The 21,935-nt window shown below is 43.3% G+C and overlaps 1 protein-coding gene across 8 annotated transcripts in view; it reads right to left on the reverse strand.

The window, feature by feature from the left end:
* Nucleotides 1-21,935, reverse strand: part of UTRN (utrophin) — a 910,930-nt gene that overhangs the window by 669,323 nt on the left and 219,672 nt on the right. For all 8 annotated transcript variants that reach the window (XM_040350827.1, XM_040350824.1, XM_040350828.1 and 5 more), the window contains 5 exons: nt 21,290-21,487; nt 18,741-18,922; nt 11,594-11,744; nt 6,200-6,319; nt 4,295-4,396 (listed from right to left, as the gene is read on the reverse strand). In XM_040350827.1, the coding sequence (XP_040206761.1) occupies nt 4,295-4,396; nt 6,200-6,319; nt 11,594-11,744; nt 18,741-18,922; nt 21,290-21,487 (753 nt within the window). The remainder of the gene's footprint in view (nt 1-4,294; nt 4,397-6,199; nt 6,320-11,593; nt 11,745-18,740; nt 18,923-21,289; nt 21,488-21,935) is intronic.

Raw genomic sequence — 21,935 nt, forward strand, 5'->3', positions numbered from 1 at the left:
CGGGTTTCGCGTAAGGCTGCACGTGCTAAAAGCAGGGGCAGCCAATGCTAAGGATACCCGTCGTTCCCGCGTCGCGAAATTTGAAATTTACGTAGTTTGCGTAAGTGAATCGTGAATGGCGCTGGACGTCATTCACGTTCACTTTGAAGCAAATGACGTCCTTGCGACGTCATTTGCCGCAATGCACGTCGGGAAAGTTTCCCGACGGAGAGTGCGCCCTACGCTCGGCGCGGGAACGCGCCTAATTTAAATGATTCCCGCCCCCTACGGGATCATTTAAATTGCGCGCGTTTACGCCGGGCATTTTCCCGGAGCGCCCACGCAATTTACGGAGCTACTGCTCCGTGAATCGAGGGTAGCGCAGAAAATTTGCGGGGGCGCAGGGCAAAAACAGTGCTCTGCGCCTACGTAAAAAATGCGCAAATGTTACTGAATCTACCCCACAGTCATGTACTACTGGCAGAGATCACAGACACCATGGTGAAACCATTTGCGATCAGTGGACAACTCAGAGAAAATAGCTTCCTAATTTTATGCTGGTAGCAGGGGCGGACTGACCATTCGGGCACCCGGGCTCTGCCCGAGGGCCCTGTGCCACTAGGGGGCCCCATCAGGGTTGCCAGCCTCAGTAAAACCAGGGACAGTATGTAAAAATCTGTGTTTTTAAAAAAATTCCAAGATTATAGCTGCCTCGCCTCTCCAGTACCTTTTCAGTGTGTGTATGTGTATTGTGTGTATGTATACTGTGTGTGTGTATACTGTGTGTGTATATTGTGTCTGTGTGTGTATACTGTGTATGAATACTATATGTGTGTGTCTACTGTGTGGCCCCATGATCTATTGCCTGGGGGCCCCATAATCTCCTATCGCCCGGGGGGCCCATAAGTTGTCAGTCCGCCCCTGGCTGGTAGTCTACATGGAATACGTATTCCACTTTATTAGTATAGCACAAAGGACATGTCCCTTGTGCTGATCTTCGGCTTTTTATCATTTTGGCTGCACTTAGGCTTTACATTGTTTGAAGGCTTTATTAATTATTTGTTATAACAGTATTATTGTTTGAATGTATTTACAGTAGTTCCTTTAGGACAGGCATGTCTAAAGTCCAGACCGTGAGCCTATTGCGGGCCCACGTTCCAGTTCACTACGGCCCCCTGGTGATTTGGATATACCAGTATATATCTTTTGTGTGCCATAAAATATATATACCGTATTTATCGGCGCTGCCTCGGAGGGGACAGGGAAGGAGTCAAAATGAGCGCCTTCAGATTACATATAGGAGAATCTCCTGTTTACTTGGCGGCATCTGTAATAGGAAGTCCTGTCTCCTGGGCTGCCATTGGACTGCCATTGGATGCAATGCATACAAGCTCATTATGCCTTTGTCTTGCAAGTCTACAACCCCTAGAAAGCGCCGCTAAAACAGCACTAAAGCGCCGGACGTTTTTGCGGTGCTTTAGCTGCATTTTAGCGGCACTTTTGTAGTGCTTTTCGGGTGCTATCGGGCATTTTTTTTAAGGTCACGTGACAACTTTTAAGGCTCTTCGGAAGTGCTGCCAATTCATTTCCATGGGCAGGGGCGTTTTTGGAGCACTTTTTACAGTGTCTCAAACCCGCCCCAAAGATGTTGCCCTGCAGGACTTTTTCTAACGTTGAGCAAGCGCACCGCCCGAACTTGAAAGCACTCATGCAAATGAATAGGAGGCAGTTTCAGGTGCTTTTCAGAGGCTATTTCTAGCACTAAAATGCCTGAAAATTGTCACAGTATGAAAAGGGTTTCAGGAGGAAGGCGGTGGACTCGGCTTTGCCCCTTTACAAACTCACGTATGAGAGTAGGCAGTGCCCTGCTAAGTACGATAAGGTCTGGTCGGCTTGGGTGGATGCGCGGGGATGGGGGGGCGGGGGGGTGGGGGACTAAAGATGGATTCCCCCCCACCCGGCATGGGGGCCGTTGCCCCCCCTCTCTCTCGGGGCGCTGCCCACTTCGATCAGCTACTGAGGTCCTTACACGTTCTGGTTGGTTATTTGGGGATTTGGCGCAGGGGCGACGGTCTTTTGCCCGCGTGTACTCTGAGGAGGACTCCGGTTGGGTCTGCGCCTGGTGGCTTACGGTTGGGGTGGGCTGGGGTGGGAGAGCTATAAACTCGCACCTCGTTGCTTACTTTACTTTTATTATTTTCCCTTTTCCTTTTTGATTTTCCTTTGTTTTATAATCTGCAAACGCTGAAATTGCTTGTTTCTGACTGTCATCGTTTCTATGCAAATCTGATTGTCGACTAATGCATATCTTGTAATACTGTTTTGTTAATAAAAACCTCTTTCTGTTAAAAATGAAAGGGGTCTTAGGCTCCGTTCGCATTTATGTGACTGGACACAAGTCGCAGCCAATTGATTTAAATAAAACCCATTGAAATCTATGCTACTTAAAGTTGCAGCAACTTAGAAAAGGTTCTGCCACTACTTTGATGCGAATTGAGTGCCAGAAAGGGTAAAAGTCGCATCAAAGTTGCACTCAAAATTGCGTGACTTTGGAGTTGTACATGTGTGAACGGAGCCTTAAGTTTTGAGAAAAAAATAAAACTGGAAGTGGATTGAATTCTATGCCAAGCTACACCCGGTTTTATACACTCCAGTTTTAGTAACTCAACATGATTGTCTACACTATCATTGATCAAACAAGAAAAAAAGTATTTTATTACCTTGTTGACTGTAGATTGCACTTAAACACTTAAATAAAATCATGTTTATAGGAAAATATTGGTAGCCCCATAAGACAAATTAGAACAAATGTGGTTTTTGTAAATTCTTAAAATGGATGAGAATTACTGGAACACACCCAGACTAACTGTATATGTGAAGGAAAAGTCAAATGTATTCAATTAGGTAAATCACTTAGACCCCTTTCACACTGAGGCAGTTTTTAGGCGTTTTAGCACTAGAAAAAGCCTCTAAAAAGCACCTGAAAACTGCCTCCCATTCATTGCAATGAGTGCTTTCACACACAGGCGGTGTGCTTGCAGGACAGTAGGAAAAGTCTTGCAAGCAGCATCTTTGGGGCAGCTTGAGGGCGCTATAAATAATGCTTCCAAAATGCCCCTTCCCATTAAAATGAATTCCGCAAAACTGGACTTTTTTCCACCCCACTAGCGCCCGAAAAACTCAGTTAAAACACTAGTCCTGTTTTAGGCTCCATTCACACCTAGGCGACAAAACGCCCGACGCCCGACGCTCTATAAGCTGGAGGGGCGAATTTCCATTGCTGTCTATGAGATGGTTCACATCTCACGCCATACGCCTGCCGCCTGAAAACAAGTCCCGGACCCTTTTTTCAGGCGGCATTGGCGTTCGGCCATAGACAGCAATGGAAATGATTTGTAAAAAAAAAAAAAACACAAATCGCGGCAAAATACGCCGCATTCGCGGCGTTACAGTGTGAATGCAGCCTCAGTGGCGCTGCAGTGTGAAAGGGGTCTTACAGCCAGAATCAGTACAACATTTCAATAAATGTGTGCAAGTTTTTCAAAAACTAGGCAACATAATGCAAGATGTCAGCATTATATTATGTGAACAATTGATATGCACATATGAATTTATTTGTGCCAAATGAATTCACCAGTTTCAGCATTAATTCCTAGAGTGGTCCTAGGCTGGCAGAGAGGAATCAGCGCACACTCATACATGCCAGCAGTATCTGCCATTATGTATTTTGCAACTTGTCCAAGGAACAGATTTGGAACACGCATGGTCAATTACCCCTCATTACTTCTCAATTAAAGGGGATGATTGGTCTTGTTGCAGAGCGAGTTTCCAGTAATTTGAAAAACTTATATATATAATACTAAATACTTCTAAGAATTCTTAAAACGATTGTAAAGGTTTTTTTTAAAAAAAAACAAACATGTCATACTTACCTACTCTGTGCAAGAGTATACTGTGCATACTAGCTCATTATGCCTTTCTCTTGCAGGTGTAAACAAAAATATTACCAAGGGTTTAATTCTTCTTTAAGGCTGATCATACATTATACAACTTTCTCATACAATTTTCCTTTAGCTTTACCAAAACCATATAATATGAGGTCAAACCTAAACACTTTTCAATTTAGATGCAATCAGGCAGGTCCTTGCATACTTAATACTTAAAACTTTAATACCCTAAATACTTGACAGTAAATCTAAATAAATTGAACAAGAAAATTGTATAATGTATGGCCAACTTTAATTGATAGAAATGGCTGTTATGCATTGACGTTGTCTTTTATCACTAGGGCTCAGAAGTCTGGGATGTTCCATACCTGTTCTTCTAGAAGCTTCTGCCAGAGGATAAGAACTTCCTGCAGCTTACTCCAGTGTTCCTCTGTCCAACGGCAAACCGCAGCCCATCTTTCTCCTAGTTTCTAAAGGGATTAGAGAAAGTATTTAGAAACTGAAGCAAGGTCTCTCCCTTAAAATATGAAATGTAAGTGCAATTAGCATCTTTGTTATGTAAGCTCTTGTAAACTCAATAAAACCCTTTAACAAGAAATATGACATGTATGTGCTTGTGTGCTTGCTTGTTACAGCCTTTTATACAGTCATGCTAATGATAGCGCTTCTACCTTTCACTACTGCTTCACACCTAAAGGAAACTATAGGCACATGTTTTTCTATTTTTGGATAGAGCAAGGGATGGTTATAACCCCTGTCAGATTTTTCTCTGCCACCTGTGTCCCATTGCGGAGATTTCCCTTCACTTCCTGTCCAATAGCTAAAACAGGAAGTGAGAGGAAATCCCTGAAAATTAAGAGAATTCCTTGAGGATCCACAGATCACCAGAACTAGTGCCCCTGTTTCGTCACATATGGCGACCCATCACATTTGGCTACCCGCAAGAGTGCGCATGCACGACGCCACCATATGCGTTCCAACACTTTTACAAATGCTAAATTCTCATCGAAAAGCAATTACTAAAATGTTCACAAATTCCTTTCAGCTAAATTCTGTAGCTATATTCTTCGTCACATTCGGCTACCAATCACATTTGTAAAAGTGTTGGGACGCATATGGCGGCGTCGCACATGTGCACTCCAGCGCGTAGCCAAATATGATGGGTAGCCATATGTGAAACACCCCCATTGAAGGATGTCTTCTCTATTACTTTTCTGAGGACAACCCAAAATTTGGGATTTTCTTTTCACTTTCAATGCTAATGGCAGACAGGACAAATATAGAGGCTGAGGGCCAGATTTTTGTAGATCCTGTGGCGGCGTCGCGTAAGCCATTTACACTACGCCGCCACAACTTACAGGAGCAAGTGCCGTATTCCTCAAACACTTGCTCCGTAATTTGCGGCGGCATTGTGTAATTGGCCCGGCGTATCCCCGCGTAATTCAAAGAGGGCGGCTTGTATTTAAATTAAGGGCGCCCCGTGCCGATCGAACTGCGCATGCGCCGGGCTTAAAATAGCCCAGTGCGCATGCTCCAGTTCTCGACGGAAAACGTCAATGACGCCGACGTGTGCGTCATTGATGTAAAGTCGTATTCAAGAACGACTTAGGAAAACGACGTACCCGACGGGAAAAGACGACGCGGACCCGTAAGGTTACCCCTCGTATAGCAGGGGTAACCTTACGCTTACGCAAAAGACATATGCGACGGCTACGCAACGCAAATTCGTTCGGGAATCGGCGTATCAGGCTCATTTGCATAAACAAATGAGACCTGAACGTAAACGCCACCTAGCGGCCGGCAGCGAATTACATTTAAGATCCGACAGTGTAAGTCACTTACACCTGTCGGATCTTGGCCGTATCTATGCGAAAATGATTCTAGGATACACTCGCATAGATACCCAGGCCGAAAAACAGAGATACGACAGTGTTTCCTGAGATACACCGTCGTAACTCTGCTGAGAATCTGGCCCAGAATCTCCTTAATGGGGACATAGACAGCAATAAAAACTGACAAGTGTTCTAATCCCTCTGTCATTTATCGACAAGTAAAAAAAAGTTTTGCTTTTAGGTATACTTTAAATATGAAGTAAACTCTGATGGGTTTTACTTCCTCTTTTGATACTGAAAAGCCTGGAAATTAAAAGCATCATGGGCTAGTATGCATCGCATACTAGCCCATTATGTGACACTTACCTGCAAAAGAATGTTAAAAAAATGCAAAAAAATGTAGTTTCAGTAAGATACAACATTGTACTACAAAACACTGACCTGTAGCTGTGTTTCCAGTGCAACTGTAGCCCCTTCACTACTGTTCTCATCCACAATAACCACCATGTGGGTTAAAGAGTTAACTTTCACTTGCTCAGTTTCAAGATCATTCTGTAGTTTCTAGTAAGGAATAAAGAAAATATAAATAACCCAATATTTACAAAATTGTGCATTTAAAAAAAATTACAATACAGACCAACTTACTGTAATTTAACATTAACTGTATCTAAAAAAAATTTAATAAAATAAATACATAAAAAACAAGGCCCAGTCAGACTAACACTGCCAATTCTGCCATTACACCGCCATAAATCAAAATGGAATATTATTTTGTGATTCTGACATCCCCAATTTTAAAACCGGGAACTCAATTTTTTATAAGACTAGAGTTTGTCCCTTTTATTGGACTAGAGTTCCAATAACTTTCCACAGCAAAATGCATTAGCATCCACTAATATTCTAATAATCTAGGACCAAAGGCTGTATGACCAGTTAAGGGAGGGGAGAGGGAATGCTGTAGTGATAAAGCACCTACATATAAAGATGAGAAAACAGATTCAGGTAGACTGAGACACAACTCAAATTGGGCTGATCTGGTAGGTGGACACAGCACAGGTGCAGAAAAGTGATAGTGGTGGGTAGTGTGCAAAAAAAAAAACTGTGTTAATTAGTGAAATCTTAAACCTGAGTAAAGCAGGCCATACACGGTCGAATTTCTAACAAATTTTCTTTTCAAATTCAGAAAGTTTTTTTTTTTTTTGTGATCCGATGATGCTACCATTGATTTTCGAAATTCGGCCGACCACACCTTCATGTTGCCGGGAATATTCTTTTCTCTCCGGGAATATTCTTTTCTTGCACATGCGCATTTTTTTTTCTATTACATTTCTCGCACGATTCTCCCATCATTGATCAGAAAATCGTTAGTTTTTCGAAAAATTTCCAACATGTCGGATTCCTCAAATTTGTTTGCCACACGAAAATCGGTTGTTGCTGCAGCCCACCAACGGTGCGAAATTCGTACGAAAATTCTTTGATACGATTTTCGATAGAAAATTCTTTCGAAATTCGAACCGTGTATGGCCGGCTTAATGGAACCCTTACTGAGTAGGGCTCTTCTATCACAGCTGTATATTAAATATATATCTGACTGGAACCCACAGAAAGATGATTGCTTGAGAGTTTTCTTCCCCCAAATGTAACTCTGGACAGAAAGGACCTGATGAAGAGACCCGGCAAGGTCAGAGACCCTTAAATAAGGATGAGCTCCGGCGTGTTCGCATAGAACACGTGCGGAGCCCGCCAGGAAGTCGGCACCCGCGCTGCGCTAATCACAGCCAGGCAGACATTTCCCGATCTCTGCAGCCGAGCATCGGGAAATGTCTCCCTGGCTGTTATTAGCGCAGCGCGGGTGCCGACTTCCTGGCGGGCTCCGCACGTGTTCTATGCGAACACGCCGGAGCTCATCCTACGTAAATACCTATTAAATTCCTTCATCTATATCACCTCCGGCATTCTAGTTTCTGTTCTCTCATTCACTTCCTGGTTTGCGGCGCTCGTTCATGTAAGAACTACATTTCCCAGTATGAATTGTGGCACGCCCAGTAATTCACAACTCCTTGAAGTCTCTAACACGTAGAGAGCGTCCTGCCGCACAGATGTAGTTCCCAGGAGAGGTGAGCACGTTACTGACCACCACAGTAAAGCCTCCCATCACGGTGGTCAGTAAAATCAGACAAGCAGGAAGTGAACAGAACAGAGAAGAAATAGAGCAACTTCTGAGCAAAAACGAACAATGAGGAAGTGAAAAGAGGAATGTCTGCAGGTAAAGGATGCTTATTATGAAAAAAATGTTTTCCTTTACAACCCCTTTAAAGCGGAGCTCCACCCTAAAATTGAACTCACGCTGATCGGCAGGTATTTGCACCCACTTCCGGCCACACGCTATGGGCAACAGACGGGTTTTTCTGACTTCCCGTCTGTCGCCCGTTGTGTGCTGGGAACACTCGGCTCCCAGCACACAGCGTGTGAGCCAATCAGCGGGCGCAGCGCGACTCGCGCATGCGCCGTAGGGAACCGGGTAGTGAAGCCGGAGCGCTTCACTTCCTGGTTCCCTCACTGAGGATGGCGGGGGGAGCAGCAGAGAGACGAGCGATCGCTCATCCTCTGCTGCGGACGGCGCTGGACTCCAGGACAGGTAAGTGTCCTAATATTAAAAGTCAGCAGCTGCAGTATTTGTACCTGCTGGCTTTTAATATTTTTTTATACTGGCACATCCGCTTTAAGTTATATTCAACAAAACAAGCAACTGGATAGCAATTTCAGGCAGTCCCCGGATTTTAGAGGTAGGTTTGTTCTTAAAGCGGAGCTCCACCCAAAAATAGAGCTTCCGCTTTTTCGGAACCATCCCCCCCCCCCTTGGGTGTCACCATTGGCACCTTAGAGGGGGAGGGGGATGCAGACACCTGTCTAAGACAGGTATCTGCACCCACGTCCGGGAATACGGAACTGCGGCAGCCACGCCCCTACCCGCAGCCCCCGCTGTCTTCTGGTAAGCACACTGTTCCCAGGAGAGAGCGGGGACCAGTGACGCCTTGGCACGCTACTCACGCCCGTGCAGTAGGGAACCGGGCAGTGAAGCCGCAACACGTCACTTTGCGATTCCCTAACCGAGGATGGCGGCGGGGGCAGCCGAGGGACGAGCGATTGCTCGTCCCAGGCTGACGACATCTTGGGCGCGCTGGACAGGTGAGTGTCCATTTTTTTAAAGTCAGCAGCTGCAGTATTTGTAGCTGCTAGCTTTTAAAAAAAAAAAAAAATTGGCGGAGCCTCTGCTTTAAGTTTAATTTGTTTTTAAGTTTTAAGTCATTTTTTTAAGTGTAACTCTAGCCAACATTTTTTTTTTTTTTTTACATTTTGGAGAGATAGCATATAGAAGGGTTAACACCCCTGTAACATTTGTTTTGCTGTCTGGGCTGTTCAGAAGATTCCACCTCACTTTCTGTCCCTGTTACAATTTGATTTTGAAAATTTTGGGTTGTCGTGAAAACAACGATATGTGAGAAAGCTTCAGTGAAGACACCTTTTTCCCTATGATAGCTCTTAAGTCTCATACACACAATCGGATATCTGATGGAATCTAGTCCGATGGATTTTTTCGTCGCATATCTGATGAAGCTGACTTTCATCAGTCTTGCCTACACACCAACAGTCAAACATCCGACCGTGACAAAACGTGGTGACGTAAAACACTACGACATGCTGGAAAAAAAAAAGTTCAATGCTTCCGAGAGACAGACGATTGTTTTTTTATCCATAGGAAAAATTTAAAACATGTTCTATTTTTTTTTACCGATGAAAAACAAACCGATGGGGCCCACACACGATCGGTTTGTCCGATGAAAACAGTCCATCGGTCTGTTTTCATTGGACAACCCGATCGTGTGTACAGGGCTTTACAAGAGTGCATTTCCCTTCATAGGGGTAGATTGTCTCTCACTTCCTGTTGTCTCCCTCCATTTATTAGTACAAGTAGTATGCAAGTCGGATGTTTGTTTGTGGGACTACCTGTACATGCACTCCTCTAAATAGTTTTTCTAAAGCTATTGGGCATAGATCAGCAATATGCCCCAATGCCTCTCAATACAAACGCCCCAATGCCCCATAATGAATGTAAATGTAGCTGTTCTACATGCAGCTGTATGCCTTCCAATATTATAAAACGGAAAATAGGAATGACTTTATGTTCTGCATCTGAACTAGTTGACTGTAGACTGTTGTGCATAATCTTACTATACATAAACAATACTATGTCAATGTTTCTCAAGCTCTGCCCTTCAATGGACCCTAAACTGTTAAAATCATGAAAAAAAAAAAAGTTTAGTTAAAATTGCCATTTAGGCCCCTTTCAGACTGGGGCGGTAGCTGCGGTGGCGGTATAACGCCGCTAAAAATAGCGGCGCTATACCGCCGGAATTGCCGCGGGTATCAGCCGCTAGCGGTGCGGTATTAACCCCCGCTAGCGGCCGATAAAGAGTTAATATCGCCCGCAATGCGCCTCTATAGAGGCGCATTGCGGGCGGTATTGCCGCGGTTCCCATTGTTTTCAATGGGAAGGAGCGGTGAAGGAGCGGTATACATGCCGCTCCTCTCACCGCTCCAAAGATGCTGCTGACAGGAGATTTTTTTGTCTCCCGCCAGCGCATCGCCTCAGTGTGAAAGCCCTCGGGCTTTCACATTGATTCTGCAGTGCAGGAGTTTTTCAGGCGGGATAGCAGCGCTATTTTTAGCGCTTTAACGCCTGAAAAACTCCTCAATGTGAAAGGGGCCTTTCAGTTGACAAGTGGGCTGTCAGTTTCTCTGCACCAAGTTTTAGGTATGGGAGAGAAAATGTTTTGGTCAGAATCTTAATACCGTATATACTCAAGTATAAGCCGACCCGAATATAAGCCGAGGCACCCAATTTTACCACAAAAAAATGGGAAAACGTATTGACTTATCGAGTATAAGCCTAGGGTGTCCATCTGCATGCCTCACTGTGTTCATGTGCATGCCTCACTGTGTCCATGTGCATGCCTCACTGTGCCCATGCCTCACTGTGCCCATGCCTCACTGTTTCCATGCCTCACTGTGCCTCACTGTGTCCATGCCTCACTATGCCCATGCCTCACTGTGCCCATGCCTCACTGTGCCTCACTGTGTCCATGCCTCACTGTGCCCACGCCTCACTGTGTCCATGACTAGACTTAAGTTTAACATGGGAGTATATAGAAGGGGTGCCTGGCTTTGAAAAAAATCGGTGCTCCCCGGCCGGAGGTCCTCCAGGCAGCAAACTTTGCACACTTGTAGAGGAAAACTGGGGCTACATGTGTGCCAAGATCAGGGTCCAGGGGACCTATGACCAGCTGGTACCAGGTCCCCAAAGTCCGGGAGATCAGGCGGAAAAAAGGCGACTCGAGTATAAGCCGAGGGGGGCATTTTCAGTAGCAAAAAATGTGCTGAAAAACTCGGCTTATACTCGAGTATATATGTTATATTACTTTCTGATAAGCCTCTGATTCTTTTACATGAGACAAAAGTAAAAATCAAACTTTGCAAGAAAGGACATACTAAGATCATCAGAAAATGGCAGGACCGTGCCATGGCCCCTAGGGGATGTTCCAAGAGTAGGGTTCCAGAATTTTGTAAGTAACGGGCAGATAGTTGTATCTGCCAATACTGTATGTATCCAGAAAAAGGGTTGTAAAGAACACTTATCAAATGATTTAGAAAACATTAATTATAGAAGATGAAAAATAGTTGTTATTTTATAGGACAAACACCCATAAGAATATGTTGAAAATATAAAACTATTGATAATAATAAAAAGAACACAAATGACATGATTTTGCATACTTTGTGTTCTTCAATTTGCTTTTTAAAGGTCTCAAAATCATCCCCATATGACTTTGTATCCATCTTGCGAATTCGCTCTTCCGTGACAGTCAACCAGTCAGACAGCTGGTCCAGTTGTTTTCTTTGCAACTCCATCAGCACTTCATGCAGCCTTCCAAGAAGCAAAGTAAAAAACAAGTTAAACCAGGTAAAACAAGAATGTTTGCAAGATAAAATCTCAAAACCTAATTGCATGCTACAAGCAGGGTTTTCACCTAGTACATGGGCATGGCATGCCTGTACAAAGTGCTTTAGTAGTAAATCTTCAGCGAACTATGAGAAAAACTAAAAGGGACAATAATGCATATAAGCATGGAGGTTAATTACCCGTTCAAGTTAGACATTTTCATTCAATGTAACATGCAGTACTAAGGTCTTCCATAACAACGGTACCAAATCAAAAGAGCAATAAAACAATATTGTATATAACAAAGTATATAATAAGAAAACAAAGGGCCAGATCCACAGCCGCCGAGCGCAACTTAACTTTTCAGAGTTAAGTTACACTGCCGCAAATCTCCCAAGTTAGGTGCCGATCCACAAAGCACTTACCTGGAAATTTCCGGCTGTGTAACTTAACTCCGTCCGGCGCAAGGCGTTCCTAATACAAATGGGCGATTCCCATTTAAATTAGGCGTGCTCCCGCGCCGGACGTACTGCGCATGCTCCGTCGGGTAAATTACCCGACCTGCATTGCGCTAACAGACGTCGCTCCGATGTCATTTGCTTAGACGGTAACGTAAATGGCGTCCAGCGCCATTCACGGACGTCTTACGCAAACGACGTAGAGTTTGAATTTTCGACGCGGGAACAACGGCCATACTTAATAGGGCTTAGTCAAATAGGACTCGGCGCAACTCGACGTAAACGACGTAGAATTAGCGCAACGGGCCCGTCGGAATGTTCGTGGATCGCCGTAAGTGTTCATTTGCATATTCTAGGCTGGCCGCAATGGCCTCGCCACCTAGCGGCCAGCCTAGAATTGCATCCTTAAGATCCGACAGTGTAATTCAATTACACATGTCGGATCTTCTGTCTATCTCTTGGAAACTGATTCTGTGGATCAGTTCCAAAGATAGAAACAGGGATACGACGGCGTATCAGTAGATACGCCGTCGTATCTCTTTTGTGGATTACCCCCAAAACTCCTATTTGTCATCTCTATTGATGGTATACTGTTTATATATTACCACTACTAATTGCAAAGCCACATATTGCTTCGCCCACATGTTTACAGTGGCCCCAATCTATAGTAGTAATTTTACCTATGTGCAGGTAAATTTTGCCCTACTTTCAGATCTGATAGTGAAAGCTGCGCTACAGAGTGAAGAACCAATATTGTGATCAGTCTGTCATGTGACAAAGTGCATACGAAAGGACATTCCATTTGGAAGGGCATAGAGAGGAGACGTTGCTGAATCAGGCGGCAGAGGAGTTTGGGGCATAATTGGTGGCTTTCTGGGAGTCGACTGATCATACCTATTCCCATTGGATTCGGATTCTATCGATTGATTGGAGTGCTGCAGATTCTTTTGACAGGCCTGGTATCCACTTGCCTCTGGTAAGCGGTTTACTCAGACGGTGGCGGAGCAAATGTGTTTTCATTGGTGTTCCCTTTGAGTCTCATCCTCTCAATATTCCATCATCACCTTAGTTGGCCTACCACAGTCTTTCCAATTTTGAGATGTGGGACTTTCCATTTATTATTTTTTACACTGGATGTGATTATATTTTCACCAATATTCACACATTTCTCTCACTAGTTTTTTATGGACACTTCATCCTCTTTTATTATTTATGATCATACTTTCAATAATCATTTCATGGTCACATATTATATTATTGGTATATGCACTTTGTCACATGACGGACTGATCACAATATTGCTTCTTCACTCTGTAGCGCAGCTTTCACTTTCTTCTTTATAAATGTTTATGTTTATTGCATTATAGAGCTGTTGCTGTTACATAGAGTTAGCGCAGTATTTTTCCCAATTTTTACAGATCTAATAGTTAGGCAGAGTGTAGGCAAATATTTCCACCCCACCCCATTTTTATATGCATCATGTGATGCAAAAGCAGAGGAAATGAAAGACATTTCTGCATTCAGCAGCAGAAGCCTGGTCTGTAAGAAGGTCTTCGTTTAGATCAGAATGGATGCAGGAAATAAATTATTAAACCAAGGAAGGCCTGCAGCGGTTCAGCAGGGGAGTGTCATTTAGGTAAATAACCACTGAACAGCAATGAGAGGAAGCACTTATTGAGGCCATAGGCTCTAATTAAAAAATGGGGAAATATACTGCTGCCGCTGAGCACCAATAAAGGGTAGGGCATATGTATTGCTGCAAGGAAGAGTGGGGGAGAGTCATTGCTGACACTGTCCCTGAACACATTAGGTTGGTGTTGGTGGGAGGGGGAGGGGCAGTATATATTATCTTCACTGACACACATAAAGGGAAGGGTGTATTTATTGCTGCCACTAAACACCAATGATAGGAGGTAGTTATTTCTGACATGTCCACTAAAAACCCGATAATGGGGGGTATTTTTAGATTGTGTGTGTGTTTGTAAATGTACACTGTTCAGCCATAACTATGACCACTGACAGATAACGTGAATAACACAGCCAGTAAACATGTTGTCCTTATAGTGGATGAGTTAAAAAATATGCCTCTCAGTTTGTTGTGTATGGGCTTGCGCTGATCAGTCAGGGTGCAAATGCTGATCCATGTCCACAGCCAAAAGTGCCTACAATTGGCACATGAGCATCAGAACTGGACCGTAGTGCAATGAAAGAATGTGGCCTGGTCTGAAGAATAATGTTTTGTTTTACATCATATATATGTCCGAGTGCGTGTGCATTGTTTACGCGGGAAAGAGATAGTACCAGGGTGCGCTATGGGAAGAAGACAAGCCAGTGGAGGCAGTGTGAAGCTTTGAGCAATGTTCTGCTGGGGAATCTTGGGTCCTGCCATTCATGTAAATGTTACTTGACTCAAACCACCTATCTAAACATTGTTGCTGACCAAGCACACCCCTTCATGTAAACGATGGCAGTGGCTTCTTTCAACAGGATAATGCACCCTGCCACACTGCAAAAATGGTTCAAGAGTGGTTTGAGTAACACAAAACACAAAAACAGATCTACTACTGACAGCTTGGTGTCAGATACCACAGCATACCTTCAGAGGTCTAGTGGTGCCCATGCACTGATGGGCCAATGCAGTTTTGGTGGCAAAAGAGTAACCTACTCACTTATAGGTTGGTGGTCATAAAGTTATAGCTGAATGAGGTAAAAACACTGCCGCTTTTGTCAAATCACAGTGTAGCACATATTCAAGCACTGTAGCCTTTACTTCTGATGGCCAATGTGGAGTAATCAGCTGTAAATCACCAGTTCGATCTCCTTTCCATTTTATCCCCAAATCTACAGCAGAAACGTATTGTGTTTGGAGCTATGGGGCCCGTTTTGTTCTTGGACACCACATTCTCAAAAATAGCAATGCCCAAAGAGAATTTTACATTTTGCTATCAAAATAAGCATAGTATAACATTCACTGTAATTTCAAGTTCAGGCCTCAATATTTATAATCACACATACACAACCGCTGGATCAGTGGAGCTGAAACGAGGGATTAGTATATTTGTTACAGCCAGAGTGAGGTAAACATGTAACAGAGGGCCTAGATATCATTGCAAGCCAGGGAAAGAGAATTTGGGGAAGAAGCACATGGGAAAAGAACATCTGTGCTCCTTAAATAAGCAACACCTCTGGTCACTATGTCCTTCTAGTTATTCATGTTATCTGGCTGTTCATGTTAGCTAATAAATCATGTCACTAGAATTGGGTGTATATGAGACCATATGTACGATGGCTACAGCATGTCATTTAGATCAGGCACTAAGAACCACAACTTCTTCAACCACACATAAACTTTCACTATTCCCACCGTTTACCATTGTGCTTTCTATAAAACATGAAAGCTCCACGCTGGAACTGCTCCTTTTTTTAAAATCCCAATAGTTCAAATCAGACACACCTATAAAGCCAGCAGGATGGACTTGACTGTTGCTGTCTGTTTATTAATAATAAAGTCAGAACCCAATACAGTTCAATACAGTGAGAACTTAAAGATCTCTACTAAAAAGGACAAGTTCACCAACAACAAATTATTCAGTTTAGTGTGAACTTCTGGTCATTACCGTATTTATCGGCATATAACACACACCCTAACTTAAACGCAGGCACAGTTTACCCTCTATTTTCAGGGTAAAAAAGTGAGTGTTATACGCCAACAAATACAGTAATTGCCTTCCAAATAGTAAAGAAGAAGAATATTCATTATATTAAATTGGATGTAATCTCACCAGTCACCCAGTATAAACAAATGGAACAGTACTAATGTATATATACATGCAAGCCTCCTGCATGTATCCCTACCTTGCAAATGTCACCTCCTTCAGCAGTAGGAGCCCTGCAAAACTCTGGAATCAGTGGGTGGGTGTCTTTGCCGGAGATCGATGGGCAGAGTCGTGATGTCACAAGACTCCCCGCCCACCTCTACACTCTGTTGTGGAAATGTTATTATATGGACTCATGTGGACATTTTATTTTAGGATGTGTGCTTTATAGATTGTCATCTGTCTCCCTGTGTTTGATTTAATCGAGGAGAGCTCTAGCAGAGCGCACTTGGGTTGAATCTGGACCAGCAGTAAAACTGCCAGTATGAAAACCTTCTCATGGGCTTGAAAACGTGTCCTCTGTGTGTGTGGGCGAAGTCCGCATAATGAGAAAAACATATTAAATCTCTCTTGTGGCTACACCAGAGGTCTCGAAACTGCGGCCCAAGGGCCAGATGCGGCCCTTTGCTTGCATTTCCCTGGCCCTTGGGACACTATTCCTCCAAATGACACCAATAATGATCCAGCATTCCTCCCACTGATATCAATGATGGGGCACTATTCTTATTGCTAAGACTAATGATGGGACACTATTCCTCCCACTGACACCAATGATTGGATACTATTCCTCCCACTGATACCAATGATGGGACACTATTTTACCCACTGACACCAATGATGGGACACTATTTTACCCACTGACAGCAATGATGGGACACTATTTTACCCACTGACACCAATGATGGGGACACTATTCCTTCCACTGACACCAATGATGGGACACTGTTCCTCCCACTGACACCAATAATGGGACACTATCCCTCCCCCATGACACCAATAATGGGGCACTATTCTTATTGCTAAGACTAATGATGGGGCACTACTCCTCCCACTGAATCCAACCATGGGGCACTATTCCTCCCACTGAATCCAACCATGGGGCACTATTCCTCCTGTTAAAACCAATGATGGTGCAATGTTTACTCCCACTAATGCCAGGATATTTTCTACTTCCACTGGCCACAGTCCGGCCCCCTAAAGCCCAAAGGACAGTAAACTGGCCCTTCGTTTAGAAAGTTTGGAGACCTCTGGGCTACGCTATCCCTTTTGTATACATATCTGCTTTTTTAAGAGGACATTGATATCTGCCTTGTTGGTATACTCGTACCGTATATTGACACCAGCAGTAGCAATGTCCCCGCAGATCCTCTCACACCTGTAAGAACAAGTAGAATGATCTTACTATATACTGGTTACCCTGAGCAGTATTGAATGAGCTCCCTGCTGACTGTCATATCCTGTAATACCGTTTCCTGTGATGTAATTTCACATGGTTGAAGCGATTGACTGTTGGGGCCATGACTTCCTGTTTGCCATTTCTTTTGTTGCCGATGAATAAAAACCAAGAGGCAGTCGAGCGATGGAACTAAGGACGTAAGCATGGTGGTCATATCTGTTTACTAATACGGGAAGTGGGTTTATTAAGATGCTTTATACCAAAAGGCTGAAAGGGCGCTTATTAGCGGATTGGAATTATTTGCTTATAAGGAGAAGCTAAAAATAATCCACCACATCTCCTACTGTCCTATTCCTGAATTTTGAGTAACATCCAGTCAAAACTCAGGAAAGGCACCACATGGCTTCAGCATGCCCAATCATGCTGAAGTGTGGAGCAGCCAATCCTGGGAGAGCTGGAGAAGAAAGGAGGGGGGATGTGAAGCTGGAATCTTAACACTCTCTCTCTGCTCTGTGCTCCTTCATGAGATAAAGAAATCAGATGTCAGTCACAGCAGTGGGGGATGTGGCGACACAAACTTAACTGTGTCATTTTTTATCCTACTACAAAAAAGACAAGAGGATTGCTCAGAGCTGGATTAACTCTTTGTGGCAAGACTGGGCACAGATGACTTGACATCCTCTACTGTACCAGCTAGAAGTCTTCATTAAAAAAAAATTATTCAGGTTTACATCCACTTTAACTAAGGCATGTATAACATTTAACTGATGGCAATGCTATAAAACTACAGCTCCTATAATATCTGCCTATAGAGCAAGTCTGGTGGGGTAATAATACGCAGGATTCATGAGTGTGTGTATATGGTATGCTATGTAATGTACTGGAGAGAAAATCATTATTGACAATATTTGCTGGAACAGGTATCCCTACTGGGAGAATTTCCAAATTACTATAACAGAAAGAGGAAGTAAACACAGGCATAAAAGTGTCAGACAACATAAAGGTAACAATCCATATATGTTTATGTTACAGTAATAAAGAGAGATTTGTTAATTAAACTCTGTTTTTTGTTTCCGTGATATTAAAGCAACACATGGAAAATGTGAAAAAATGTGTGTATATGTAAATGTATACGGTCATCTATATGATAGTGGCGACACATATATTCTGGATTAACTGTAAACTGTCCGTAAACTTATTTGGGTGTTTTTTAATATAACAAAAAATGTTACAGCTGTAGCCACAAAAACAGGCCTGTATACAAAAATAATCAAATGTTCAAATTACAAAAAACAACTGTTTCAGGCGTCACCGCCCATTTTTGTTAAAGGGCAGCGATGCCAGAAACTATTGTTCTTTCTGTTATGAAAGTTTGAATACAGAAAAAAACAAGAAGATCTGTGCTTCATCTCCTCTGTTATATGTATATTATTTACCAGGTAGTGACCAAATTTGAAATAATTTAACTAACCGAGACTGTCTATCCATGCTTTCTAAGCGGAGAGCTTCCCAGCGTGAATTCAGGAGGGTCATTTGCTCTTGGATCTCATTTTCTTCTTCCACCGAAAGATCACCTTGGGCAATCAGCTGGTTTCCTGCTTGTAAAACATTGCCCACACTGCTCTGATGTGCTGTCAGTTCCATCATGAATGCCTGAAGAAGAAGAGGGGCAAATTAAACATTGTACATATTGTGTTCATTAACCACTTCCATACCAGGCACTTACGCACCTTCCTGCCCAAGCCAATTTTCAGCTTTCAGCGCTGTCGCAATTTGAATGACAATTGCGCGGTCGTGCTACACTGTACCCAAACAATTTTTTTTTCATTTTGTTCCCACAAATAGAGCTTTCTTTTGGTGGTATTCGATCACCTCTGCGATTTTTATTTTTTGCGCAACAACTAAAAAAATACAGATTTTTTTCTAAAAAAATTAAGTTTTTATTTTTTTTCTGTAATTTTATTTTGTAAATAAGTAAATTTTCTTCTTCAATTACGGGCACTGATATGGCTGAACTGATGGGCACTAATAAGGAGGCACTGATGGGCACAGATAAGGTGGCACCAATGAGGTTGCACTGATAAAGGTGGCACTGATGGGCACTGATGATGGTCACTGATAGACGCTGGTATACGGCACTGATGGGCACTCATAGGCGGCACTGATGGGCACTCATAGGCGGCACTGATGGGTACTTATGGGTGGCACTGATGGGTACTTATGGGTGGCACTGATAGGTGGCACAAATGGGCACTGGTAGGTGGGCACTGCTGGGCATGGATGGTCACTGAGGGGTGGCACTAATGGACACTGAGGGGTGGCACTGATGGTGGCATTGCTGGGCATCACTTTTTTAAATGTTTCCTATGTTGTGCCCATGTTGCCAGTCAGTGCCCATTTGAGGGCACTGATCGGCATCTATTGCAAAAAAAATTACCATGTGGATGGCCATGTGGTACATACCTGGCCATCCACGTTGCCCCCTTCCCTTGTGGACCTGGTGGCTTCCTTGGTGGTCCAGTGTGGGCATCTGCGGGGGGGGGGGGGGGGCTACACTGATAAACAATCAGCGTATACCTCCCCTGTCAGGAGAGCCGACGGTCGGCTCTCTTCTACTCGCGTCTGTCAGACGCGAGTGAGGAAGAGCCGGGGGCTCTTTACCGAGATCGGAGATGCAGGGTGTCAGACTGACACCCCGCACCACCGATCGCCGCGCTGCGTGCCCCCACGGGCGCGCGCCAGCATGTTATCCTGCTGGACGTCAATAGACGTCCAGTCAGGATTTCAGAACCACTTCCGGACGTCAATTGTCTATTGACCGGGCGGGAAGTGGTTAAAGAGTATAATTTTGCCATTAAAAGCTAAAAATTTCAATTTAAATTTGGATAGGGTAAGAGAGAGTTATAACCCTTGCCAGATTTTTTTGCCATTCAAGTCCTATTGGGGAGATTTCCTTTCACTTCCTGTATCATAGTCAAAACAGGAAATCGTTCCAAAGTGAGAGAATCACTGGTTGTCACCAGGGTTAGTAGAAATAATGTCCCCATTGGAAGATTTTTCCTCTATTACTGTTCTGGGGGGCAACCAAAATGTGAGAATTTCTATCACCTTCAATGATAACGATAAACAGGAAAAAAAGAGAGGAAGAATCTCCCTAACGGGGGCACAGGCAACAATTACAGGTGTTCTAATCTCTCCACTCCCTTCCAAAAAGAAAACGTTTTGCATCAACTGTATTCACTTCTATCGAAATAAACTAGAAAGATGACCTGGGAATTCCTGGTTTGTAAGAGACAGCCCCATAAATACTCCAATGAAGTGTACTAGATCCCTTGTATACAATCTCATCAGAAAAAAGAAACCAGTGGGCCTTTTTAGGTACATGAATAATAACCATTTAAGATTTTTATTCAGTACAAGGAAATTTTGATTTGTAAAAAAATAAAAAAGTGTACTATTTAATCTATTTTAACCTATATAATCATATAACAAGGAATACAAAGACACATCTCTAAGTTAGGCCTGTCCACACCTATACTGTAAAGATTATACAAATCCAAATAATATAGTTACAAGATGTGGATCCCTACTGGGCCAACAAACATCTCAACGCATTTCATGAATAAGCCACATCTATTATCCAGTCAAGTACAAACAAAATGTACTGCTTTTATTATTTGGGTGTTTATAGTGGATACAGGTTTGCTTGGCTGTGAACAATATACACCTTGGCTTATCAAGTGCATTGACTTGACTGAGTATCAACATCTTGAAGTTTACTGTACAGTCTGTACAAAACAGCTAAAAAAAGGGAGAGCGGTGCGGAACAAGAAGCCAAGGGTGCTTCAGTGCAAGGAGCATGCCGATAAAGAGACAAAGCAGAGTGATCAGGAGATGAGCTCAATAATCTTCTGCTTCTTCATCCACTGTCCTACCACAGGATGGTGCTGGGTAGGGAGCCAATAAGTCAAAGTAAAGCTACATTTTTCTATATTGTTTTACATAATTAGTCAAACCTACTTCATGAGTAGCAAATTGTTGTTTAACGTCTTCTACATCTTCCGATATATCATCTTGCTCCTGAAAAGAGTCTTCTGCCATAAGAAGCCAAGTGAGGACATCTTCAAGGGCTACTTGATAGCTATCAAGATCCATTTCCACTTCAGTTACTAAACTTGGTGTCTCAGGACCAGAGACTCTGTATGATTCATCTAAGCCCTACAATAAAAAGAGTAGAACACATCAAAAATGATATTAGACATCCCTATCTTTAATGTATTTGTCAGGCTCATGTTAATGTTGATTTCAACCATTCCTTCTGTGTCTGTGAATTAGAGCCGGTTCACACTGGGGCGACCTGGGATCCGACTTGAAGTTGCCCCAAGTCGTCCCAAGTTGCGTGGTTGAGAAAATCAATGTAAGTGAATGAAGCCGTCTTAATACACACTACTGCAGTCGCTCCGACTTCAGAAAAGGTTCCTGTACTACTTCAATCCGACTTCTAGGCAACTTGTAAGAAATATGTACCCATCAATTTCAATGGAAGTTGCCTCAGAAGTCGGATCACTGTCTTAACTGAAGCAACAATACAGGAAGAGAACGTACATTTCTCAGACAAACCCTTCCCTCCCCCTCCCTCCCACAGAGCCGATTGTTGTTTGATTGG

This window comes from Rana temporaria, chromosome 4, assembly GCF_905171775.1.
Source record: "Rana temporaria chromosome 4, aRanTem1.1, whole genome shotgun sequence".
NCBI lineage: Eukaryota > Metazoa > Chordata > Amphibia > Anura > Ranidae > Rana > Rana temporaria.